The 27,115-nt window shown below is 44.4% G+C and overlaps 1 protein-coding gene across 1 annotated transcript in view; it reads right to left on the reverse strand.

Moving 5' to 3' along the window:
• Nucleotides 1-78: 78 nt before the first annotated feature.
• Nucleotides 79-27,115, reverse strand: part of rgs12a (regulator of G protein signaling 12a) — a 41,053-nt gene continuing 14,016 nt past the window's right edge. Inside the window, 16 exon segments of the mRNA XM_030430780.1 lie at nt 79-1,222; nt 6,931-7,190; nt 7,192-7,471; nt 7,701-7,812; nt 8,293-8,351; nt 8,639-8,735; nt 9,203-9,329; nt 9,432-9,505; nt 9,976-10,161; nt 10,374-10,471; nt 11,825-11,975; nt 12,096-12,278; nt 12,831-12,974; nt 14,523-14,615; nt 15,477-15,646; nt 17,880-17,901. Of these exon segments, the coding sequence (XP_030286640.1) occupies nt 948-1,222; nt 6,931-7,190; nt 7,192-7,471; nt 7,701-7,812; nt 8,293-8,351; nt 8,639-8,735; nt 9,203-9,329; nt 9,432-9,505; nt 9,976-10,161; nt 10,374-10,471; nt 11,825-11,975; nt 12,096-12,278; nt 12,831-12,974; nt 14,523-14,615; nt 15,477-15,646; nt 17,880-17,901 (2,331 nt within the window). The 3' untranslated portion in view covers nt 79-947.

Below are 27,115 nucleotides of genomic sequence, written 5' to 3' on the forward strand. Positions count from 1 at the left end.
GGAATCGACCTGCCGTCTGAAACACAGGAATCAATCACACACACACACACACACACAAGACAAGAGGACAGCGTCATCTGTGTTGGATTTAAAGCTTTTTTTTTAATCGGTCAACGTGTGGACAACCTCAACACCACAGAAGCAGGGAGCACAGGCAATAATAGGTACCGTCATGTTTCATCCGTCAAACACAGGAAGAAGATGTAAACAGGAAATACTTAAATACACAACAGTAGAGTCATGAGTCCTGCCCCCCGGACGCTCCGACACTCGCGGGTACCGCTTCCGACGGCTTCCAGCTCGAGGGTCACTTCTTCCTTCAGCTGCATCTCACAGCCTCCGTGTCAAACTTTGCGAAAACCTCAATCGATGGCTATGAATTCAGATGTTAAGATCAGAGCTTTCAACTGCATCTCATGGTCCTCCTCAGTGGGAAAAAGCTGGTTAGAGGATGTTTTTTTGTTTGTCAGATTTCATGATTATGTACACATTTCAATATCATCATCAATATGATATCGACAGCTTAATTAATGGTTTATCCCTTTTCAGTAACGTCACATACCGTCCAGTCAGCTCTTGACGTCTTATTAAAAAGTAAGGGCTCATGATGACCCGTTGATTAGATGCTGGCACCCATCAGTGGGTCTCGGGCTCCGTCCCGGTTGTCCTCAGTCTAAACACGGCTCAATAAAAAGAATAGCTTTGCACGTCATTATTAAACTATACCAGAACAAAAACATAACCACTGTCCCAAAGTTACAACCAGTACTAAAGATCAACGGGAGGACAACAGGGTTCAGAACAAATGTACAATATCTATCAGCATCATATTGATTGTTTGGGAGTGTAGGTCGACAGCTGTGTGCATGCAGCCCATCACGTCACTCGTTCCCTTCTCAAAGACGGTGCCTCGGGATTTAAAAGTGCAGCAGTGGGGGGGGTTCCCTTCAGACCACGGTGGCCTTGTAGAGGTCCGTGGTGCAGTCCTTGCCCTCCGGCGGGTTGCGCCCGCCGTGGGGCGCCTGGGCGCTCCTCATCTTGCTCTGGCACTGCCGCAGCTCGGCGACGTAGCCCTGGAAGCTGAGGCTGAGCTCAGAGTCCTCTCCCTTGGGTGCTTCCAGTGTCCCCTCCTCTAAATGTACCCCCTCCACGTCCATCACCTCCTGGACCGCCGGTGCGGCGTCGGCTCTGCTGGCGCCGGAGCTCGGGTCCGCACTCGCTTCTGCGTAGGACAGAACAGAACAGACGTGAGAGAGTTAATGGTTATGGGGTGGTCAAGATGTCTGTCTGACGGTCGTGAAAAATGTCAAAGAGGCAAATAATTAAAGCTGCAGTCATTGATTCTTTGTCCACTAGGGGGCAGCAGAGACAGACGAAAACAACACCACTGATAAATCATCATCTTATGAGCAAACACTCAGGGATTGGATGCTATTCAGTGTTTACTTTCATTTGTTTTCTGAAGTTTTAGAACGAGTCCCCGTCTGCTTCAGTTGAATCCTGCCACGCTTTCTTTGCTACGAAGCTCCAGAAATGTTTCGTGCTTACAAAAACTTCACCCGCGCTTTCATCTGCAAGGTGCTAGATGATGACTGCATTTTCATTTTTGGGGCGAACTTATCCTTTAAATAAGATAATCGCAACAGTCTCCTTTTAACAGACGGTTGGTAAAAATGTATGTAGCGTTTGCATAAAACCCCCCCTCGATCACACCGAGCTGCGGCTTCATCCAGGACCCGCGTGCGAGCGAGCGTTTGCTCCACACTGAGCTGCAGGAGTCCAGATGCTAACAGATGTGAACGCGACTCAGACGATCTAAAACTTAGAATCTTTGTCGCTTGTCTCGTTCCGCTGCACATGCGTTTCATTCTGCATCGCTCAGACGATCATCAGCCTAATGTGTTTGTATAATGGACCATTGTATAGTTGTGTAATCCGGGCAGCTGTTGTCAAGACACAATGGTGACATAACTCAAACTCGCTCGACTCTTTTGCCAGAACTTGGAGAAAGAACTGAATGAAACTGGGCCAAGATGCAAAATAGGAATTAATTTCCTTGATGTCACATGTTATATTTCAACATTTATCACTTGTTCGTCATGACGAATGACTCAGAGCTCTGCTGGCTCATCACAAAAGCCCAGAGCACGAGTTAATACATCACAGTTAAAGTGTGCTGTTTGAAACTGATGTTTCCGGGCTGCTGGTTACAGTTCTGACGGCCCCGTAAACTCCCCACTTCTCCCGTGAACCCTTTGGCCCCACGGACTCTAAACACAGAGGCCGGAGTGACTCAAACATGGCACTTCAACACACAGAACCTCCTCGCTCTCTGATCCACAGCTGTTCACTCCACATGTAAACAGCCTGTGAGCTCCAGCAGCTGACCTGACGCAGAGCAGCGGCAGAACCGCCGAGGTGAATGTTAAGACAACTCCAAGGACCCTTCAACAACTGTCAGGATCGAGGGCGTGACGCTGACTTGGCGATTAAGACGTAATATTGATTAAATGCACAAATCTGATGGCAGGGTTTTGCGCGAGCTGTCTCACCCTGCAGCGTCCTCCATTGATCACAGATCATGGAACGAGAAGGCCCCAGAACCTGAGAGGCGGCAGGTCTCGTCTTGCTTGCAGAACAACATGATCAGTTTTCAAAAGATGAGCCAAAGAGGTTGTGAAACGGCTCTTTACTCACTCATCACTGTCAGGAGTCAGACTGGCAGCTTATTCAAGCATGCAGAGGGGAAAAAACCAGGGGACAGTCCTGATGTGGCCCCGGTGTCAGGCGGTATTATGTAACAATGTGAAGATCCTCTGTGTTTTACAATAAATGGCCGTGTTGACACAGTTGCACATGCAGACAGAACACAGCAGTGAGCGCTTCACAGTCTGCGGATCGGTGCGTTCTGCAGGTCTGGCCTCATCAGCAGCTCGTCTTTCCCTCACATGTTTTCAATGTTCCTGCTGCTGACTCGGCTGTGACACGTGAGGCTGTTGTCTGGACACAGAAGTTCAGCGCGGCCTGCGCCTTCTGCTGCCGCGAGTCCTGCCTCACAGCCGTGTCAGCAGCCGGGAGCTGAGCAGTCCAGCCAGACTGGAACGGACCCAGCTACAGTCCTTACAGAGGCCCGCTGCCAAAGATCTGTGTCCAGTCCTCCTCTGGACACCAGATGGAGGATGGTAAGGCTGACCTGGGGTCAGCGGCTGCCAGCTATGAGAGCTGACACAGAACCAGGAGGAGGAAGAAAGTGTGGCTGGCCCGGAGGCAAACTGAGCCATATGTTCCCTCAGGTGCACTGCTGAGTCATTACAGACAGGTTTTGGGTTCATTCCCAGGAATCCTTTAATCTTCCTCATAGGGGCCAGAACTGTCCTCTGAGCAGCTGACTTCTGACCCGAACTGCAGAGAGGACACGGAACCACAATCTCAACTTCACTCAATCTGTTAATTAATTCTACAGTTATTTTTGTTAGACCGGCTGTATTTTGGACTGAACTACAAGCACCAAGCATCGAGTTCTAATCAGTCCTGCAAGAGGGCTTGTACTGTGTGATGTCGCCCTCTAGTGGACATCCTAATCCCTGCTGGCTCAGCATGCCAGAGCCGGAGAGGTGATTACAGCTACGATTTTAAAAAAAACGACTGTGGAAACAAAGCAGCAGTTCTCAGTTCTGGTCCTGTGGATACAGAGCAGGACCCCTGTGGTTCTGATTTTAACAGCCCAATCAGGGGCTTATTTACACCCGATAGGCCCAGTCAATACAAGAAACCACCTGCAGGTCCAGAAATACTCCTCGTTCTGACTGTAGAGCCCGTTCTGTCTCATGGTTCTGCTTCACCCACCTCAGACCGGGTGCTTTTACCTCAGCGGCTACAGTTAAGATTCCTTCCTGATCATACAATTCAAAGTAACTCCACATCTCCGTCCGGTGTTTAGGAGAATACACGGTTTTGCTGCGAAGCTCCAGAAATGTTTTGAGGACTACAAAACTCCACCTGACCTTCTGTCAGCACTGGGACGAGAAGACAATGACTGAACTGCTTTTGTTGTTTTGTCCTTATCCTCTAAATGCGTGTCAACTCGCGTGGCCCCAGATATTATTTTACTCACACGACCTGATGTGAAGGAGAGTAAGCAGCTGGACTTCATGCTCACCTTTCAAAATATTCAATTATTTATGGCATTAAAGGTGCATTATGTAGTTTTTATTGAGAATGTTAATCAGAATTCATTGACTGATTTCAAACCAACAAAATAAACAAACTCTCTTTGTTTTGATGACTGAATAAACAAACAACACACATCTTTCATATTGTTTTACTTTATACGTGGCGGACCCTGCCACCTTTCTTCATACAGTGTTCTGGGATGTTATTCTCCTCTGAGAACAGCTTGTTTATTCAGTAATGGTGAAAATTAATAAGTCTGAGTTTGTATTATGACCTTTCCGAGTTTCTGAATTATTTTTCCAAAACTACGTAGTGCCCCTTTAATGATGCGCATTCACAATTCCGCTGAATGGAGGAGCGCGCTGATCCACCTCAGCAGCAATTATGTGTATTCCTCTGGAGCAGCAGGGGGCGTCAGTTTAAAAGTAATACACAAACTGTAGGGGGACGTCTGTAAAGACTGAAATCGAGCACACTGACGAGCTGAATGAGCATAATTAGCGCTAAACCACCGCTAACTTGTCTGGACTGATGACTTATTCAGAGGGTGTTTGTCTCTAAAACGCATCATTAAGCCTGCAAGTTTGTGAGCGACTTTCCGCCCAAACTCCAAAGTAACAACTTCGTTAAGTCTCTAAAAAAAAAAAGTTGTCAAGTCGCGTAGGCGCGTTAAAACTCGATGCACCTCCGTGTTCGCAGGTCCCCTCGCAGCTCCTGCCGGCTATATCGAATCACAGCTACGTTTCTATTTTGGCTGGTGGGAGAAAAGAGAGAGGCAGAGAGGAGAGATGGATGCAAACCAGTAGTGACAGTTTCTATCTGTAGCTCCGTCAACTCGTGGATAAGGTTACCATGGCGCCCGGTGGTGGGAATAAAAATCAGGCTGATGCACTTAGCAACCAGAAAAAAGAGGAGCGAGGCTGTGGAGGAGCTGAAAGGCTTCGATTTCTCCTGGTAATCGTGTGTACATATCACCTTACATTAAAGCTGTTAGCGCAGGGCAGCGGCGGTCAGAGCGAAGGCTTCATGAAGTGCTTGAAGTGCAACATCGGCTCTGTTGTCGGAAAGTACGCCGAACACTGTAATCTTCTGTTTCTGCAGAGTTCAGACAGGCTCACAGAAGGTTTCCTGGGATTCTCTTTGAAGTGTGTTGCCTCTAATTGGATTTCTGAACACACAGAGTTTTAGCCTCAGTTTATACATTTTCCCGGGGTCTGAAAGCATCGAATCAGCTGCAGCAAACACCATCACCATTATAAATCAATTCCCCACTTGATTTGTTTGCCTTCCCATTTCAGGCGTAGTGGAGGAGAGGGAGCAATGTCAAGAAAGGACAGGAGAGAGAAAATGGAATCCACCTGCAGGAGGTGATAATGATGTTGTACCCCGCACATAATGAGCCACAAGCTTTGGAAGTTTAACAGCAGGAAGACTCAAAAGAGCCGCGATGCCACAAAACAGAGCCGCGACCCCAATCATGAAACGCCACGGCAAGCAGGTGGACCAAGCAACGTTTAACAAGGCCGCACGAACACAACGCGCCACCAGAAAACACACAGCCAGCAGCTACACCCTGACAACAAGCGCACACACACAGAAAAGTACACAAAGGAGTGGGAGCTGATGAGAGGAGGAAGCCACAAGACAAAATGAGACGGAGTCCAGGGAGGACGGGAGAAGGCATGCGGAGGTGGAGGAGGAGGAGAGGTGATGATGATGGTGGTGGAGGAGGAGGAGGAGGAGGAGGAGGAGGAGGAGGAGGAGGGGAGAGAAAACTGAGCTCACAAAACGTGTAAAAAGACAGACGAGAGTGATTTCAGATTCTAACATTTATTAGATCTACTCAATCACAGGTACAGAGTTTATTGGCAGTGATTATCTACAACAGGCATCTGGAGAGGGAGTGGATGACCCAGATAAAGAATGACGGGCAATTCAACAATGTCACCGGCGCTAAGGAGCACTTGTCCTCCGGAATGACTAATTATTTTCACCGTCACTCAAATGGCTACAGCCGGAGCTGACACCGTTTAATGACTCACCGGATTGTTGGGAGTTGCGTAAGAAAAAAAAGAAAAAAAAAAAGAAGCCTTTTGACATTGACATTGTTGAATTGCTCTCGAATAAAGGTGGTGGGATGGAGAGGGACACAGCATTTGTTTTGTAATGACTGTTTAGCATTCGCAGATCCGACTCTGTAAAACAATTCCACGGGTCTGGTCTGCTGCCATGTTTCTCTGATAGCACACAATGAAGCCTTAATGCCAGGAAACAGCTGCTGATCGCATCACGCTCAATCGTTCAGTTGTTCTGAATCATCTTCAGTGCAACATTCGCTGAACAAAGTCAAATATTTATCGTGAATCTGTATGCATTGTGCATATAATCATATTCATAGGCTCTGCAATCAGTTACATCAGCATTCATGCACCCAGAACTACAGAACAAACTGGAATAGATGAGTCGCAGTCATGACCCAACAATCTGTGGCGTGGGAGGTGACATCAAAGTAAACGACACTCACTGAACAAGATATACACATCAATATTTACATGTACATGCTTTGCTAAGTTCAATAAAACAGTTTAAATGATTGGCAAACTGAGGAAGAGTCTAGATCAATTTGTCATTAAAGTGCATCAGAGTCAGTGTAGAGGAGTTTTATCATTAGACCACTGGGGAAAGAGAGCGCACGCATGCACATACGACACACACGCAAACACACCGAGCCACTGGTTCGTTACACTGTAGAAATACCTGAGCTGGACTTTCCCTCTCCACCTGCGTCTTGAGACTTGGAGCAGGGCGGTGGCGGGGTGAAGTTGGCTTCAGGCAGGCTGCCCTCGAAGGATGGCATGGAGGTTGGCGCCGGAGGCAGCAGGGTGCTGTTGGGGCTGTTGATGTCGCCCTCCCCCACAAGGGTCAGGTCGGAGTGGGCGTCCTCCTCCACCGTGCGGAGGATTGGTCGGCCATCTAAGGGCCGGGAGATAGGGGACAGGTGGGTGCCAAAAGTCGGGATGGCGAGGAGGGGGTAACAGGCACCGCCTGGTCCCGGAGTGTCCGTTGGCGCTGGAGCTGAGGGAGGAGTCCAGGCTCTCCGAGCGAAGGCTGGAGGTGAGGGCCCCCCGAGGGGAGAGGCCGTTCTCCCGGGTGTGTTTCAGGGAGTCGGGGGTGGAGCAGGGGTGGTCGGGTGGAGTTATGCGCAGGAAGTCGGGAAGCACCAGGTCTTCTTTGTTCAGGAGTCCGCGCTGGTCGTTGGCTCGGGTGCTTTGTGCCCGGCTCAGCAGCTCAAAGAATTCTGCAAAAACAGATCAAACAAGTTATCTGACTTTGACTCCCAGACAGGCGAGCACCTGCGAGAAGAGGATTAGTCGGGTTTAACGTGCAGCACGGCGGTCTCACACCTGACGGAGAAAATAACCCTCCAGAGCTGCCGGAGATAGCAGTAAGTCTCAAGGCGAAGCAAAGCTCAGAAACCCACCAACAAGTCAAACAGAGAGAGAGACAGAGAAAAAAGGGCGGTTTACCTTCAGCTTCATCTATATTAATCTTTTTCTGTTTTCTCTTTTCCCCTGGGAGTGCTGAGTCTGGTCCGCTTGCTCTCACAGAAAAGTCCTTTGGTGTCGACCTCTCATCTCCCTGCAGATGCAACAATAACAATGCACTCTGTTAGGAGATGGAGGGATGGGGGAGGAGGGGAGGGGGTGGGGTTGTATGGGGGGGGAGGCTAAGCAGGAGCTGCCAAGCACCCTAATGAGCCGAGTGTCCAGATTTTACTGAGGACCTGCGTGTGAAGATGAGCCTGCTCCATCTGTTGGCTCTGTGTCTTTACTGAACCTTGCTAGCATCCAGACTGAGTACTATCTGCCTACATACGGGGCAACAACTCCAGCATGGAGGAATATAAGCAAGTGGGTCAGCAACAGGCAGTGTTAGGGCAGAGAATACCAAACAAATCAGGAAATACACACCGAATTAAAGCTTGTCAAAGCTCCTCAATGTTAATATTTGATTATACCGAATGTAGCAGAAGCAGCACAGCAGTAGAAAAGGACAACACACCACATCTGGGCTTTTAGGCAACACGTTGTGTGTTAGAAGATGATGTACTGTACTTACAGTAGCAGAAAAACTCCTGGTGGGAGGGTGGCCTTTGAGAGAGGAAGACTTGGCCTTGTCTGGAAGAGGGACGGAGACAGAAACAGAGAGGAGGGGTGAGGACACTTTAGACAGAAGACTCCAGCTTCTTGGATGTAAATTTTGGTTTGTCATATTTTCTTTATTCGTCTATGACAGTAAACTCATCTAAGGTGAGCGAATATTGAGTTGTTTTAACTTTGTACAGAGTTGTGTCATCCTTGTGATGCGTTGTTTTGGCTTTGTAAAGAGTTATTGTTTTAGCTGCCCTGTCTCAGTCGACAGATGCAGCCCCAGTGTTGTAATATTGTGTCACAGGTGGTGTTACCTTTGCCTGAAGCTGGGTCTGCTCGCTCCAACACCACCCGCAGGCCATCCAAACTCGATATGGGTGCGCCCAGGTCCAAAGGCTCGCTTTCTCCGCTCTAAAAAGAAACACATTGTCATGTTGAGCACGTTAGCATCCTCGCCTGTTGCACAGAAGGCTACATATGTTACAACTCCCCCTTACTGATATTTGTGTTCACAGGCCTTTGCTTAATTCATAAACCATCTTTCAGCTCTGGTCTAACTGTATAATACAGTTTTAATGCCTGGAAACCCACAGGACTAAAATAAATCATCTGGCAGGGGTTGAGGGGAGGAGTAAAGAGTCGGCATGTATGAGGAGTGTCGTCATTCTTAATTATAGCCCTGGTGCTCCATCTTCGGAAGGCTGGGCTGAGTCAGTGCGCTAACCACCATGTAGAGATGGAAAAGGATGCGGTTGCTTCCAACCCCTAACCATGACACTCCACCCTGTGGCACTGTCACACACTGCACGGGCTGCTCTGGGGACACACAGGAGCTTTGAAAAAGATTATGGCATTGTAGCCACCGAGGAACGACTTACTATTTTGGCCACAAGATCGCTGAGGTGGAGGCCGTATTTGGCCACCACGGGACGCAGGACCTCAGTGACGGGTTTGGTAGGCTTGGCTTTCAACCCCACGGAGCGGTTAATGGGTACCAGGTCCAATCTGGGATAAAGAGCACCAGTGAATGATAGCATTGACATGAAAGCGTAGTGAAATTCAGAGGAAGTTCACATGCAAACTTATTATTTAACTGGGTATTTGTACCTAAACAAGGTCCTCTTCTCCAGCCTCAAGTCTCGTGAGCTGAGGGTCATGCAGTCTTGGTCCAACACCAAAGGCTACGAGGAAAAAAAATCAAATCACACATTAGTAACACAAAACAAACCAAAACACTAGACACTGTAGCAGCGTTACAAAGGCAGACTCTCACTTTAATCCTCTGTTACTGCTTCAATTCACTTTGGTTAAACTCTTTTTTTTTTTTTCAAATCAAAGTAACACTACGAGGTTGACTTATTACCTCATTAATATTGTAAATAAAAATCACAATCATAAAAATGATTTTTAATATCTTATCCAAAACTACATAGCGATCCTTTAAGTTCAAACATTGACTCCTTAGAAAATCAAACCTGTTTAAATGATGCGCAGTCACACTGCATTTACCAAGGTTTGATTTATAATAAACAGAAGCTTGAGTCAGTTAATTCAAGAGGTGTTCGCAGCGTTTTGTCTGCTTCCTGTAATATCAGCCGCAGATGTTCTTAGTGTTTGTCGGTAATTTGTTGGCAGCGTCTGCCTCCCTCACCTTCTCTCCTCCCACCAGGAAGAGGTCGACAGCAGCGATGTTGACGCCGATGCTCTGACAGAGATCTTGGAGGACTTCCCTTATGGAGGCACCGGGACGGAGGGTGATGGAGGAGCAGGAACCGTCCGGGAGCACCACGCTGCAGTTTTTGGGTGAGCGTTCCCACACTGAGTGGCGGTTATCAGACTACAGGGGTGAAGAAAAAGTTCCGACTCAATTTAATGTGATCGTTTGTGTTCAGCGTACATAGATTCAGCTGTATCGTGGCTCCATTTGCCACCCATAAACAAAAAACTGAGTGGGCTGACAAGTAAAATAAACAACTCGAGCCTATTATGATAGCTTCGACAGACGCTGGGCTCTGTGTTGCCATGGTGATATGTCCAGAGGAATCTTACCTCAATCTTGCCAGCAGAAACGGAAGTGGCCATCTCCAGACTTGTACCGGACGACAAGGAGCCCTGGGACTCCCTCCGCCCATTACTGCCCCAGTAGTCTGCAGAGAAAACAGCACAGAGGATGATGAATTCAGGCAGATAAGAGACATCTGAGCGCTACTTTCATTCAGTGACACACACAATATGCATCACCAAGACACAGTCGAACTATAATGTGACTAATAAGGTTCTTATCTTGGCAGGCGGAAAGGTGTGTCCTCGAACAAGACATTTGTGAATAAAAAGAAGGTGTTTTGTTACATTTAAGTTCAGCTAGATTTACAACTTGGACGACAACAATGCTGAATTTTTGTGTGGTTTTATTAGAAAGTGTGATATCTACAGTATCTCTACACCTGCGTGATTACTTGTGCTCTCAGAGGATATCTACAAAGACATGTGGTATGGTGTCAATACTAAAGTATTTAGCTGAGCTGAAACAGGGCTCAGACAACTATTTAAGTGCACTTTAAGCTCTTTTAGATTCCCAAACCAAAAGTTTCAGACAAGTGTGTCTTTGTTTATTTAACCAGATGCAAACAGATAACACGTGACAGCGGGATTGTTTTGAGCTAATGGGGTGCCGTATGTAAGAATTGAAGTTGAAAACATTCAAAAATGTAATGTCATTATGACATCTATACATAATGTTGAAGAGATACAGTATTGACTGAAGTTATCGTTCTAACCAGCCGGCCTCACTCCATTCCAGTCCGAAACTCCTGTGCTAGCGCTGTACAGACCAGCACCTGAGCTCCAGGAACTCTAGCTGCACAGCTAACTGAGCTAATTGGCTAACAGGCGTTGGTTAGCCGTTACTTTGCTTCCTTCTGTTTGTTTTGAGTATGAATTGGACAGGACACCAATTATAACTCCTTTGGTGAAGCCTTTTTTTTAATGTAGATATTCATAACCTTTAAATACAGTTCAAGTTAAATGCTAAATTTATTTTTAGCCATTTACACATATATTTATATTATACATTATTATACCAACGCTGTTCAAAGTCTTAAAAAAAGTATTTGAAAATCACATTTTAGTCAACTGCAGCTTTTTATATAATGATATCATAATAATCAAAATGTCAATGTTCACATCACCTCATCTACATTATGTTGACATTCTGCCATCTATAAAGACACTTCCCTCAGTTTGTCAGAATGAGAGTTGCAACAAGTATGTATGCCGATGTACTGGCACTGAGTGTGTGTGCTACTTTGATCACTGCAGGGCAGCTGTGTTTCTACATGCCTCCCCCGCATGTAGCTCATGGCAACTCTGGAGCTGGCAGCGATTTTGGTGTCTTTGTTCATGGACACATCAGCGCTTTGGAAGTTTGTGTGTTGCAAAAGCTTTGAACAGTTATTGGCTTCGTTACCTGAAGGCGACAGGCTTGATAATTAATTTCTCACCGAGGTTAATGTCCCCAATTTCCTTCTTCTTCGGGCCCTTCCCGAAGCTCCTGTTGCGGGACCACGAGAAGAACATGCCGCGCTTCTTGTCGGCGCTCTCATCTCGGCTGTCTTCGTTGAGCGACCTCCCTGACCTCTGCTTTCTGGCTTCCTGTTGGTTGAAAAACAAAAACAAAGATTCAACCTGCTATGCCAAACCAATGAGAAATGTCAACGATGTCTTACTTCAATGAAAAGCCCCTTTAGTGCGGTCAAAAAGCAACAGTGGCACCTTTTTCGGAGTGGAAAGTGTAGAGCGGTCAGAGCTGGCGCTGTGTTTTGAGGGCGCTGGACTGCAGGGGATCTGGTAGGGGTCCGGCAAGGGTCGGCCGTCCACCTCAGCACGCATGCACTCTTGGTAGAGGGAGGACTTGAGGAAGCGTGAGTAACTGTCGAACTTCATCAGGTTGAAGATCTGCGGACGTGGAGGAAGAAGAGTGGCGTTTGTGAGTCAACAAACGGCGAAAGGCGGGGGAGAAGAGGGGGGATAGTGAAAGTGATGGACGCATAAACGTCAAGGTTGAAGCACGTAAGAAAAAAAATTAAGATGGTGAGAATGACGAAATGATACAGCTGGACACAAGGGAGAAGAAACTACTAGTGCTAACATATGGTTACAGCTTATGTTATGACAGGTGTCTAAACAGTTGACAATTTATCATGTGCCGGCTGAAAATATACACATCTCTGACTACACGTCCATGTGTCTGTGTGTACAGTATGCGCTAGATCCTCTGTGGGTGTATGCCAGTTTGTGTTTATGTCTCTGGTAAAGGCTCAGGGCCCTTTTGTAAACAAACCCAGATGGCCACTAAAAGAACCCAATATGCTTGTGCAAAGTGACTAAAGGCTAAATGAGATCCAGTCCCCATTCTGCACACAGAATCCTTCCGGTCATGATAGAAAGCGTCTTGATCTTGAGTGTCTTGATGAGATGATGTCACTGCTGCTGCAGTGTTTCTGGTACCTGTAGCTGCTGCGTCTTGAACATGTTGGGCTGTGGGGAGGTGAGGACGTCGTCAGCCAGCTGGGCCTGGCTGTCGATGTTGACCGGCATGGTGGCCTTGCTGGACAGGAAGCTGTTGTAGATTTCTCCAGCTCTCTGGGACAGCTGCGGGCAGAGGTTTGATGAATGCACAATATCAAGAACAACTGTGGAAAATGGTGGTGCTGTGTGTTTTCTTGTCAAATCCTTTTATTGAAAACATACTCGCGAATGTTTTACGAGAAGAGAGCATTCAGAAAGTTCACAAAAGATTTCTTTGTTCTTATGGAATATTGTTAGTTTAAGTTAGAAAAAATTACACAATCTGAGAGAGGGCTCATGTTTAAACTGATAGGAGAGGTCAAACATAGACTTTATCTTATTTCAAGTGGATATAAACCATTATGGTTGGGAATCACTGCTGCAGAGACAAAGTATGAATGTTGCATCATTTCCACCTCAGAGACTTTCCCCCCTTGGAACTAGAAGCTCTTTTAAGAATTATAATCAAGGTGTACACTTTACATAGCTTCACTGAAGATTTGCAAAAATGACACGTAAAAAGAGCTTTAATGAAATCACCAGACGACTTTGTCTAATCCAGTGCGGTGAAAATGCAGACAACAGCAGGATAAAGGAACCTTTAAGTTCCTGGTGTTATGCGCTCCCCCCTGCTGGCTATGCTGTGCATGTTGTTGACACATGATGTCTCCTGTGTTCTCTTCGGTGTATAACTGGTTTGGTTTGAACCTGTTAAGAGGGCCAGAAACCTTTTCTCACTCTTTTCCCACCATCCGTTTATTTCTGATGATGATACCTGTAGCAGTAGTTCTATTTCACAACTGTTTGGTTCAGCCTTTTAAATGTATTATTAGGACAGAGGGTTGTTGCCAAGCTCCAACAAGCCTTTGTGGGCTGGTCTGTGTAGCTTCCATTCCTCTGTTCACGTTTGCTGTCCTGTCAGTCTTTTGTTTTGACGTTGAGTTGGTTGATTTGTAGTCATTCGGTATTTGCTTTATAAATGCCACGTTTGTTTTTGCTGCAACTCTCTGACTCCAGTGTTTATGTTTGACCTCTTCTGTAAAAGTCATTCTGGGGGTCGCAGCACTGGGACTAAAAGTTCAGGTGCATTTTTGGAAATGCACATTTTTCGATGGGAACTACGCGCTGATTCTCTGTTCTTTGATAATCAGGGAGAAGCATAAACCTTACAACTGATTAAACACAGAGGCGACACACTGAACGACTGGAGTGCTGACAACAGACGACCCTGTAAATCCTGTTGTTTATATTGTTGTTGTTTATATGCAGCACCATTTGCATTAAAAAGGCCCGAAAAACAAGGAAAAAGAGCACTGAGTTTAGTTGAGATCCTGGGCGGAAGAGCGGTGAGGGACTGTATAGCCGAAAGAGGAAATTGGGAGTGAGTGAACTTGGTAAACAGGAAGCTAACTTCAGGTAAAGATGTTTATTCACAGGTATGTCTCCCTCAGGGGACACACAGGTGACGCCATAGGTTGCCCATTTCAGTCAAAACCATCTATCATGTTTGGAAAAGTCTGTATGAATAGCACTGGCAGGAACTAGAGCCTTACGGTTAGACAATCACTGTATGATTTGAAAGCACCAAACAAAAGCTCCGACTTCATCTGTAGCTTCACACTGTGGACTTACCTGCTTTTTATCCGTTGCAGGGACATGACTGAAGTATTCACAGGCCTGCCAGAACAAGATATTCTCCTCACTGAATTCTTTCTTGAGAAACTCCTGTGAAGACGCACAGCACCAGAGTTTTTCTACATGAATACAACTGGTGACTTTTTTTTCCGTTTTTTGTTTCAGGTGTTGTTGTTGCTGAGAGCCGGAGTGAGGAAGAAGAAATTATTGGGTGTAATGTTGTGAAATAAGACTGGTGTAAGTGTAGGCGCAGGATGGTGTGGGCGAGTGCAGCTCTGATCAGTGCTGAGGGAAGGTGAGGAGCGAGGTGGATCTGGGACGCCAGAACTTAATGTTACAGTCTTCTGAAGGTGTTGTGGGCTAAATTCAAAGACACATCTTTTATGTGGGAGGTATGGTGACATAAATGAGATGCCTGTACTCACTAAGGTTGGACAGTCAGAACTGATTCTGAACCTGAAACTATCCCAGATCTATATTAAACAGGGACTTGTTAAGGAACGTGCTTACAAAGAAGTGATACAGCAAAATTGTTGTGATAGAAACTAATGTAATGTAAGAAGGAAAAAATGGCGAACATTTACTGGAGCATTGTATCAGACTGAAACACTTGAGATGCATCATCAGCAAATGGAGGAGCGACAAAATGTGTGACTTAAAAAGGTTTTCTTTGCATAAATGTTGGTTTCCTTTCATACGTGAATCAAAACAAGAGTTCAAAAAGGGGGAGAAAAAAAAATACACAAAGCACAGACACATTTTTGCAGTCCACAAAACACTTCTGGAGCTTAACAGTTTTGCAGCATTCTCCTACGAACTAAATTAAATGGAAACTTCTAAAGTTCTAAAAAGAAATATATAAAATGGATCCATAAAACTCATCCAACGTTTCTACACATTTCATTTTTGGGTTGATTATTCCATTTTAACAAACTTTTGCTCCTTTCTTACCGAGAAGTAGCGCACACCCACTGGATCCTGGAGGAGACGCTCGAAGCAGCCGGCCCAGCTGGCCACGCGCTGCTCCGGGAACCCTCGGTGGCTGCCTGCTCCTGGAAGACTGCCATTACTGTTCAGGCTGCTCTGGCTGCAGCATCCCTGCAACTGGACTCCGCTGTAGTCTGCAGGACGGGAGAGCGAAATACAAAGGTTAGAGGACTCTAATGTCATTGAAGGGTAATTCCTGCCAGAGGGAATGTTGGAGCCACTCTTCTTTTTTAAGCATTTTGTGTTTACGACCTTTTGACATTTTTGAGGACCCATGAAGGAGAACAGATCTCACCAAAAAGAAAACAGTCTCCTTGACCGTCCTCTAAACAAACACAAGCATGGATCAATGTTGGATTTGGGTTCTAGTGCTAATTTAGCTAAATGTCAACTAGTACACCTGATACGGTCACTAAAATCTCCTTAAGAATACACTTTGGCTTAAGGAGATTGCAGGAAAAGAGAAAGGCAAATAATGTGCTTGTAATTTAATAAAAGTCTTGATCCAGTTGGAATTAAAAGAGGGAAGAACTTGTCATCTACACACAACGGGGAGCCAAAAGGTGCCTTACAACGGTACCAAACATAATTACAAAAGAAAATAGATTAGACTACAAGCTAAATGTCAGGGGATTGGGGAGAGCTAACACCTCTCACCAGCGAATGCTACACAATAAGTGAATGTCAAAGTTCAAAAACGTGTTGTGAGGGAAGTGTGGAGCGCGGAGCTAACGGGTCTGATTGAAACAGCAGATGTCACTCGGTCGGTAGGAGAGGAGCAAAGAGGGGGTGGCAAGAAGCGGGAGCAGAATAAAAGGAAAAAGAAAAGGAGGAGACATGGCTGATTAAAGGGACACAAAGAGGGAGCAGGGAGAGTGTGGGTGAGGAGCCAGGGACTGAAAGTGGGGGCTGCATCCTGCATGGTACCTGCTATCATGGCGGCAGATGGCCACTTTAGAGCTGGGGCAGCGCGCACAGTGAAAAAAAACAAAACACATAAAACAAAAGGGGTCACAGCGGGGATTTGTTACGCATACTGTATATAGTGCAAAGTCAACTGGTTGGCATGGGCAACGTCTATTAAAGGAACAGCTCACCCAAAAATTAAAAGTTAGTCATTATCTACTCCACCCAAACACATGGAAAGTCAGCTCAAGTGTTGTTGACTATGAAAAACATTTTCCTTTTCCATTACCTTGTGCTATATGAGCTTGAAGGAGCCAATTTTATTTCTATTTTTTGTTTTGAAATGAGTCCTCGTCTACTTCGGTTATTTGGGAAAATGCTGCAAATGTGCTGAGGATTACAAAACTTCACCTGACTTTCCATCTGCGTGAAGGTGAGGAGAACATTTTGAATTTTGGGTGAGCTTTTCCTTTAAAAGAGAAATGTTAGCTGCATCAAGTGCAGCATGTTTTCATCTTGCCAAGACGCCTGCACAAGAAAGTAAGGCGAATCTGAAAATAAATGTAGTTTGACTGTGGCATTGTGAAACAGAAGTGCTGTAAATAGCTGTAGTTTGGTCAGATAAGGACTCAGCTGGCCTTCATATGACCTTTTGAAATTCAACAATATGTACTGTTTTCTTAGCAATTACTGCTACTGAATCATTATGACTGTACAGGCTTCATGTGGAGGATGACATTCTGAGAGTTTGTCTTCTTCACAATCAAAACAAGTGACCAGTCTGCCCCGTGTCACTGGAAGTCGCTGTCTAAACTTCGCTGACAAGCCACTTGTTTGGACTTGGTTTAATGTATTAGGGCTGAGGCTTTGGGATCTGTGTTTACCACATTGTGAGCCGCTCGGTTAATGAGATGGCTTTAGAAAGCAAACAGCCGAGCATGTCAGATCCACATCCACTGTGAAAAGGAGCGGAGCTGCACTCCCCCGCCGCAGCCTCGGTCAGCCTGTTAGCAAATGTTATTAAAACTGCTATGAAAGGGGAGACCAGACAGCACGCACGCTAGCCCCAACCGTAACCCAAAACACGCTCGACAAACATCCTCTGTTAATGAGGCATGCTGCCTACAGTGAATACATCATCCTTGCTAAGTCTTTTTATTAGAGCGTTTTATTGGGCGGCTACAAAGCTCTGCGCTGAGTGTGGAGTAGAAAATGAGGAATAAAATTTGCAGATGGTGAAAAAGCTGGACGGAGCACTGCGAGCTGGACTAGATCAAAACGTTTCACTGTGTTAGTAACAAGGGATCATTAAGACAAAGCTGTGAAAGGTTGTGATTTAATTCAGTTTTAAGCCTCACGCAGCTGGTGTTCTTTTATACACCTCATATCAGAAGATCAGGTTCAGACTTTCAGAGAATTAGTTGAGTGTAGTTTCAGTATAAATGCATTAAATGTACTCACCACCATCTGAAGAAGCAGCAGACTGAAAGAGAACAAAGAGAGACATGAGTGAGAGGCTGCCCTCATGACCTCCTGGGTTGAAACAAGAGACTGAGGACGGCGCTGATAGCAGTGTCTCTTCAGGCATCCCACTGGTCGCTCTGAGGTGTGTGTGTGTCTTTGTGTGTGTGAGTGTGTGCTACTGGGAAAGGGTTGGATCTTGAGTCCTCACACAGGACCATTAATTTGTGAGTGGGTGGACCCCTGGCCTCTACCACACACAGCTGTTCACACCTCCACAGCGGGACCCACCCCTCATTTTATATGACCCTAGCAGGCCTGAATGTGTGCATTCCTGCTAACTGCAGTCACAAAGATCAGAGCTCATCCTGGTGGAGGCCATCACGGGCCGTAATGCTCCTCTTTTCACTTGTTAATTCAGGTAAAGTGGTTTATGCGTGTGCTGATGACCCTGGACAAAAAGGCAAACAGCACAAACACCCCCAGTGGGAATGGACATTTAATGTGCCCACTTTCCATGATTGGGTTTAAAGGTGCACTATGTGGTTTTGGAGATGACATTTTAATCAGAAGAAAAAGATCTTCACTGACTGAATTTGTATGCCTTAAGAAACTAAATAATCAAATTCTGCTCGTTTTCGTGACTGAATAAATAAACTGACCTCGAACAGAATTTCCTTCTGTTGTACTTTGTTTATATGTGGCGGACCCTGCCACCTTTCAAGCTTTAAAGAGTTTTTTCTGGGGATCCTTATTTCCTCTGAGAACAGCTTGTTTATTCACTGATGGAAATAATAAATATCTGAGTTTGTATTATTACCTTATTAATATTCAGGGTTCGTACACATTTTTCAAGGTCAAATTCAAGCACTTTTCAAGCACTTTTAAGGGTCATTTTTAAGATTTTCCAGCACCTTACTGCTGGGGTAAAATACGTATCTAAAGGAATATATATACTTGTGATTTTTTTCTTCACTTTTTATCACAATTATGTACATTGTATTATGCTGTAAACATCTAAAATTATATTCTATAATAGCAAAAACTTTAGAAATTAGTTATCCAGTCTGATCCCAATTTTGTAAAAGACACAGAGTTATAATGTCAAGCACTTTCAAGCACTTAAACTAAAATCCAAGCACTTTTCAGACCTTGAAAACACAACATTGAAATTCAAGCACTTTCAAGGATTTCAAGCACCCGTACGAACCCTGAATATTGTAAATATCAAATTTCGTGTCCAAAACAACCAAGTGCCCATGCAATTACAACCATGAGATAATGCTAATCAAACACCACATGTGACTGATCTCATGACGGATCAACAAATATTCGCCTGCCAATACTTTCATTTGAAATACCCGTCTCGGCATTGGGCTCCTGTAAAATCCATCAGCGTAATTTTGGAGAGGCTAATGAAGAGAGGTTTAGAGGCCCAAACTGTATCGTAAAAATTATATTTAAATGCAGGGGAGGATATGAGAGGCGCATCTTCGGGCTTGGTCCAAGAACACTTGAAAAATCGGTGCGTTGGAGGATTCATCTGAAAAGGGGAGACTATTTCCAGAAGAGTGTTTTCTGAGCTGCCACTTCAAAGTGTGAACATTCAAGGCTGATAATACGTCGACACAAGGCTCTTATTGCCAGGCTGGTGCCTCGGTGTGAGCAGTACACAGTTTGTACTTCAGCGGAATTGCATAATAGTAGACAACAACATCATACTGTCTCATGTCTAATTAACAGTTTCCAGCTTAATCAGTCATAGAACAAGCCCAGACATGTTGTGGACCTGCCCATTCTTTGTAGGTTCGGTTGATGCTACCGGTCATCTGAAGGCAGGGGACGCAACCGCGGTCATGTGCGCTGACGTGACACTTCGTTCCATTTCGGGAGTGACCACATGTAAAAGCCCAATCAGACACAGACCACGAAACCCACTAATTGTCTGTCACAGCCCCTTTACAACTCTGCTCCTGCCGCTGAGTCCAGCTCCACATAGTCAACACCCAGAAGGCAGCCCCTCTGTGGTGGTTAGCATGTGTACAGTAATCATGGGTGGGTCAGAACGAGGAGGACCAACATGAAGTCGAAACAGAGGAGAGAGAAAAGAGAGAACACCCGCTCCATCTGTCTGTCCTTTTTGGTCTAAAAGCGGCAAAACCTCAAACCTTAAATATATGCAGTGTTGTGACTGTGGTTCACTTTCAGGCAAGTCAGACATCACACAGTGTGACGTCAGTTTGGGTTCTGGACAAACAAAAGGTCCCCGGGCTCAAACTCTGGTGTGTTGTACTGTCCCCAATTTTCAAAGGGGCACTACGTAAGAAATTCAGACTCGAATTATAATATTTACAATATTAATGAGCTCCAAAATATTTTTTTCCATAACTGAATTGAACGCTGTTTGAAGCTAGAAAGCTGGCAGGGTCTGCCACATATAAACAAAGTAAAACAGTAAGAAATTCTGTTGAACCTTTAAATAAACAAACTTTGTTTTTGTGACTGAATAAACAAAATGATCTTAGTTTGTCTTGGCATAAAAAAAGCAGTTAAAGATCAGTCGTATTGCACCTGAAAACCTTTGCGTGGAACTTTTACTTCTGAAGTGACACATATGATAGACATCCACTTCCTCTGACAGTGAAACATATTCACAGACATGTGATAAGAGTGGGAGTATTTCAATAGATAATAATGGCTGTCCCGACACACACAGCAGATGTAAGATCTTGTAAACCGTGCACGTGTTAGCGGGGAATTGGGTTGATGACAAATACTTTATATGTTTCGAAAGAAGGCTTTAGTGCTCAATGTATGAGAATGTTGCAAAATTCATGAAACTTGTCTGACTAGCTGTGACACAATTTAGCACATTTAACTCAATAAAAGATAAAGTTTTGGCTGTTAGTTGATTTGGTTGGTTGGTTAAAAAAAAATTAATCGGTTTTAGTGATTGACTTTTCTGTTGTTGCATTGACTGACTATTTATACCATGACAAACTGACCTAAAAGGAAAATACAGTTTAAGAATGTTTTACTTCAATTAAATGTGTTGGACCCTGAAAAAAAATTATATTTGTATTATAGTTTGTATTATAATATCATTAATATTGTAAATGTTAAAATTTTGAGATTGAGTTTCTTCTTTAAAACTACATGGTGCCTCTTTCAATGTGAATACTTTCTGGTTTCCTCCTCTATGGCAGTAAACTAAATATCATGGGGCTGTAGACTAAACAACATTTGGAGAGGACATTTTGGGCTTTAAGAAATAACACTTTTTTAAAAAAAATTTCTGACATTTTATGGACACCAAAATCAACATCAAATCGACTCATTGAGAAAATAGTTGAAAGAAAAAAAAAAAGGTTATTTGAGACCCTGTTATTAAAAACATTGTTGATTAATAATCAGTAGGTCAGCTACATTCATCAGTTATCCCTTCAGCACACTTGTCACACTTGTAAAAGTTGACCAGGTAGAGCTGAAGAGGCCGGTGTGTGTATATTTGTTGGAATGAGGCTGCAGGGGTTAGACCACACACACCACCGTGTCTTTCTCACTATTGCTTCCTCGCCTTCAACTCCACTACAATAAGGCCAAAGTGATGACCCAGGCATACCGTCACCTCTTGTCCACACGCTCCCTTCCTCCTGTTGACACCTCTGGTGACGAGCCAGTACACCGTGGGTGGCTCTGCGGCGTTACTTGCCGTCTTTGATCCTTTTCATACGGGGCTGAACTGCAGAGATCCCATTTCCCAGCTGGAATCCCTCTGAAAGCCGTGTCCACGTTGAGGTTGTTATCAACCAAATGGACAAAATCACAATTCAAGTCACAGCAAGTACCCTGGCTCCAGACGTAGAGCAGGATTTGGCTCTCTGGTTGGAAAACGTTCCCCCAGCTTTACTGTGGTACAGCCCCCACGCCATACAGTCTGGCATCCCGAGACACCACATGCTGGAGGAACGTAGATGAGCACACCAAGACAGGTTTATGTGTATGATCTGAAGTGAGCGACCACGACAGAAACACACTTTTATCAGTGCTAAATCAGTTGAAGGATAAACAGCACTCACACTTTAACACCTATCACTGAGTGTATTTCACATCTTCTAAAAAGTGATTTCTTTTGTCTTTTGGGCTTGTTTAGGCATGTCACTCCCTTCAAAAACTGGGTTGAGACGTTCACTTTACCACAGTCGGATAAAAAAGCCTCTCCGAAACTTTTACACAAGTCAAGGCTGATACTAGCACCCCGCAAACAAACAACCACGAGTCCCCGCCGCTTCAAACAGCTGTTCTGAATGGGAGAGCGTCAAAGAGTGAGATTAATGAGAAAAACAGCTGACTGAACAAAAGGAGTCTCCCGGCTTCGCGCGGCAGAGGAAGAGGAGACTTGCTCGGCAAACCACAGTTTACTTACAGTGTTGAAGTTCCAGGTCCGCTTGAAGGAAAGTCTCTTTTTGAGACTCATTGTTCCCTAGTCTGCTCCACCAGCAGCACACAGACAGATTATGTATGTGTGTGTGTGTGTGTGTGAGAACGCATACCTGAACATTCCCCACCCAAAACTCTGCAAACCATGTCTGTACAAGTCGGAGAGCGAGGGAGAGAAAGGGAGGGAGAGAGAGGAAGAAATCTGACAAGGTACTGGACAGAGAGAGAGAAGAGAAGGAGGAGGAGGAGGAGGAGGAGGAGGAGGAGGAGGGTGGTGAAGCGCAGGAAAGCAAGACTTCCTTACTCCGCAGCTGTTGCTATGGCGACCCGCCCGACAATACATACAGCCTCTGCCACAGTGGCATGAAGGAATCAGATGATTTAACCCCCCTTTATTCCCCTCACAAAAACACACTCGCCATGTCAAAACCACATTGGCCTTTCCCTCTGGTTTTGTTTCCAGTCGGGGCACTCTCTCTTCACTTGACAGAGCAAAGAAATACTCAGTCAGTAAATTGAAACCAGATGAATTTTACTTAATCAAAATAAAAGTTTGGTAGCCCACGAGTTGAACTCCGAGCTCCATTCTCTGCTGTCAAAGAGCGCCTTTCTTACGCCCCCAAATGGTAATAATTCTATCAAGTGGTGTTTTCTGCTAGCAATTTAGCTCATGTACCAGAAAAAGAAAATTGTTTTTTGTTCTGGCATAGCTCCCCCCGTCTCCGCCGCAGCACAGTGCCTCCACATTTCTGGCAGATCTCTACAATCAGCGACTGTTTCTGGACCAGCTATTATTCTTAAAGCATGGGTGGCTCTTTCTGAGGTTTTCCCGTACCATTCTTTGGACTTAATTTTGCCGTAAATAATCGATGAGACGCAAGTGATTTTTAACAGCCTGGTTTTCATGGTAGATCTCCCGCGTTTAATTAGATTTCTACACGGTCTATCACTTTGGAAATTGGATGTCTCTCATATGTTGCACGGCTGTTTTGACGGTACGATCACAGATGACATCTCAACCCCGTCAGGAAGGCTGTGTGTTCATGGACAAAAAACTTACTAATAGTACTTTATTGTACAAATTAAAATATATAATACAGAAATAAATTGTTAAAGTTGTATTTACATAATTTTGTCATGTTTTTAACGACTGCCTTCTTCACTCTCTGACGAATCATCTTGTGTTTCCCATGTTTTCCCAGAAGTTACAGTGACAGACGACAAATGTACCTTGAGTAAAACTGCAGATTTCCTTGCGTTTGAACATTGTTATAATGTAAGTGCAGCTGGATTCCTGATATCACATCTCGCAAACCCATCCTGCCAGGCTTCAAGCTATATGCTTGTGGCCAGTCAAAATACTATCGAGCAATCAGCATGCTTTGAGGAAATAGAGGCAGCAGCAACGGTAGGGGTTTAGATGTGATGACAGTGAGAAGCAACTGCTAGCTTTTGAACAATGGCTGCCCCCGAAGAGGTTGGCGCGGATGCTGCATAGCAGCAGTTTTATCAGAACTGGACAACATTTCTTCATTAAAAGTAGAGCAAAGAACCGCACTGAAGGCTTTCCTTCTTCTCCTGGCCGGCTTCAGTAAGAGTTTAATTTAGCAATTGGCACAATCTATATCATAGAAAGCTCTGCTCGTTTTTGAAAACATATTATATCTTGAGTGAGAAGTACAAGTTTTGAATACTTTCCTACCTCTGCACACGCAAATTTTTACTTTGTAAAGTGAGCAGGGTTGACAAAGTGCAGATTTTAGGGAAGTCACTTAGAGTGTGGGACACAGCCCACATTTCCCAAATCTGACGCCAGAAAAGGGGTTTCAAGTTTCAAGTCGATGTTAGAAATACGACCCAGAAAGTCAAGCTTAAGTAACAGGTCCATTAGATTGAACATTTAACAGACACTAAAACGTCCTGCACCTCTTACACCTCTGTCTTTTTCTTTCAAGTTGTGACGATGTACTTGTTGATCGCGTCACAAAGTAATCAATCAGGAATCTTCGCAGATTAACTTGCACAGTATCATCTAATGTCGTTGTTTGACGTCTGTCAGCGCACATGTTGCAGTCTCCCTGCTCTGGCACATTTAACGACATCGTGCAATGAAGATAATTACATACTTCATGCTATAATGACTGCTACACTGAAAGACAGAATGTTCATATGGTTTATGTGCAGATAAAATCAGCCGTGCAGTAATTAGAAGCAATTCACGGTGCCAAACCGAGTCAACCATAACCGTGGTCCTAGAACACAGTGAACAAAACAGTCTAGTTCTGCCCTTCAGGTCTAATGTTGCCCTTTGACCTCCCTGAGGCGGAGTGCACACTGCAGGCAGGTGAGCACATCTATACGCACATAACAAGAGCAAAAGCATGTTGGAACTTCTCAAAGCAAAATACCTTGAGGAGAAACATTTTTCTATCTCTTGTTTTAGTGCTGCTAACTGAAGAAACAGCTGCCACGAAGTGAAGAGTTTTCACATTAGCTCCGAGCCACCACTCGGTTTAATCAATTTGTGAAACATTTCTAGACAGGCTTCAGAGCGACAATGACCGCTGCTTGTCACAAGACCTCGCTAATTGCATTTCAAGTTCACCACCAGGCAATCTTGACCGAGGACAGAAAATAATCTTGGTCTTCTATCTGCCGCAGATGACAAACCATTCCCTGAGAATAACATCAAGAGAGAGCTTCACAAGGAGGCAACTTCCTTTTGAGGGAGAAAGGGCGAGGGTGTGGTGGCTGATAAGATGGAAGAGACATTTCTTTACCAACAAAGAATGGAGAGTAGAGGAGAGACAGGGAGACACATTGATTTAGGGAAGTATGAAACTATCTAAATAAAGATATTGTAGGCAGACAAGCATGAGTTTGACTTTAGGAGGATAAGCAGCGGGATCTAGTGTTTTTACGATGGGAAATCTTGTTTGTCACAGCAAATCTGCCAGACAGTCTATCACATTTGCAAAGATCTGATGAGGTCAGCATGCTTATGTGATGCTAGGGGGCCAGGAATGGTAAACAACATGAACACAATTAGTGGCCCTTTAGATTTCCTATCTGCAGTGTGTCTATAGATCAAGGGATGTGAAACTGTGAAATAAATATAGCACGTTATTATACATGACGCAAGGTCAAGCTCTGTTGAGAAATCCTATTTTTATCAAGGGTGCCTCAGGAATGATGCCAGTGGTGTGATTCTACTTCTCAAATGATCTAAATGAGTTTCACATGCTCTTGATCTCAAGAAAACTTGACATTTTATTTTGTGCTGGAAAATGGTGAAAGCAGAAGGCATGTGATTTGGGCAACAATCCTAATCAATACAATACCCAAGTCTTTCTGGGTTTTACTTTTGGACAAAAAATAATGGCGCTTGCAGCTAATTTGGCAGTTCAAGGTGTCAGCAGTCACTGGATCACTGGTATTGTTCCTAGAACATCATAGTTAATGCTGATGCAGGACCATCACTGAAATAATCCAATAACTTTCATGTACAATCATGCTTTTGTGATTTCATAACTTTGAGAATCATGTTGCTGGAACATCAAAGTTAATGTTGTTGCAGTTTTCTATCGCTGTTTGGTTCCGTTAGGGAACTACAATACTTTGTTAGGCTTGGGAACTGCAATACTTGGTTAGGTTTGGGAACTACAATACTTGGTTAGGTTAGGGAACTACAATACTTGGTTAGGTTTGGGAACTACAATACTTGGTTAGGTTAGGGAACTACAATACTTGGTTAGGTTAGGGAACTACAATACTTGGTTAGGTTAGGGAACTACAATACTTGGTTAGGTTAGGGAACTACAATACTTTGTTAGGTTTGGGAACTACAATACTTGGTTAGGTTTGGGAACTACAATACTTGGTTAGGTTAGGGAACTACAATACTTGGTTAGGTTAGGGAACTACAATACTTGGTTAGGTTTGGGAACTACAATACTTGGTTAGGTTTGGGAACTACAATACTTGGTTAGGTTTAGGAAAATATTGCTTGGGTTAAAACAGACCTTTTTCGAAACATTAAACATGTGTTAACTTCTACCATGTATGTATTTTTCCACCCTTTCTACCAAGTCGCTAAGGTGTGACATTAAAAGAATGATATTGATCAGTTTCAATGATGGCCCTGGAGCAACATTGATGATGATGTTCCAGGGGCAACACCAGCATGCTGATCAGATTGTGCGTATAAAAATAGTTCTTGTTCAGAACCTATATTTCACCAAACAATGTGTCAGCCAAGAGAGTTATTGCCATAGGCTCATTATCTTGCCCAACTAGCACAGGTATTCAATTATTTAAAAAAGCTCATATTTTTTTAAAAATGTAATCGATTTTCCCCAGTCTATAAATTACTTTTAACATATAAGCATTTTATCCATGAAACAGATGCAACTGCCATCATCATCATTCTGATCTGAAGCGTTTAATCTAAAAATGACTATAATAAAATGATTTAACAACAGTTAAAGATCTTCAATGCCAGGGAGATCAGTGTCTGGCCCTCGGACCTGAGCCATGAGTCCAGATTTGCGCTGAGGTGTCTTTTAGGTGTAATCCCCTCAACTCACAAATGGGCTGCTCTCAATGTCTTTAAAGATACAAGTAATTTGTATGCAAACTCGGGCCATCGTCACAATGTGTTTCATCTCTTAATCCTCCTGATCGCCAGTAATCTACTGCCTGTTCTTTAACTCCAGCCAGTTAGCTACAGCAGATGGGTACGGCTCTGCTACTTTCTGGATTACAGGAGCATTACAATGATTTGTTGAGTGCTGCTG

Source organism: Sparus aurata, chromosome 10 (genome assembly GCF_900880675.1).
Source record: "Sparus aurata chromosome 10, fSpaAur1.1, whole genome shotgun sequence".
Classification (NCBI taxonomy): Eukaryota; Metazoa; Chordata; class Actinopteri; order Spariformes; family Sparidae; genus Sparus; species Sparus aurata.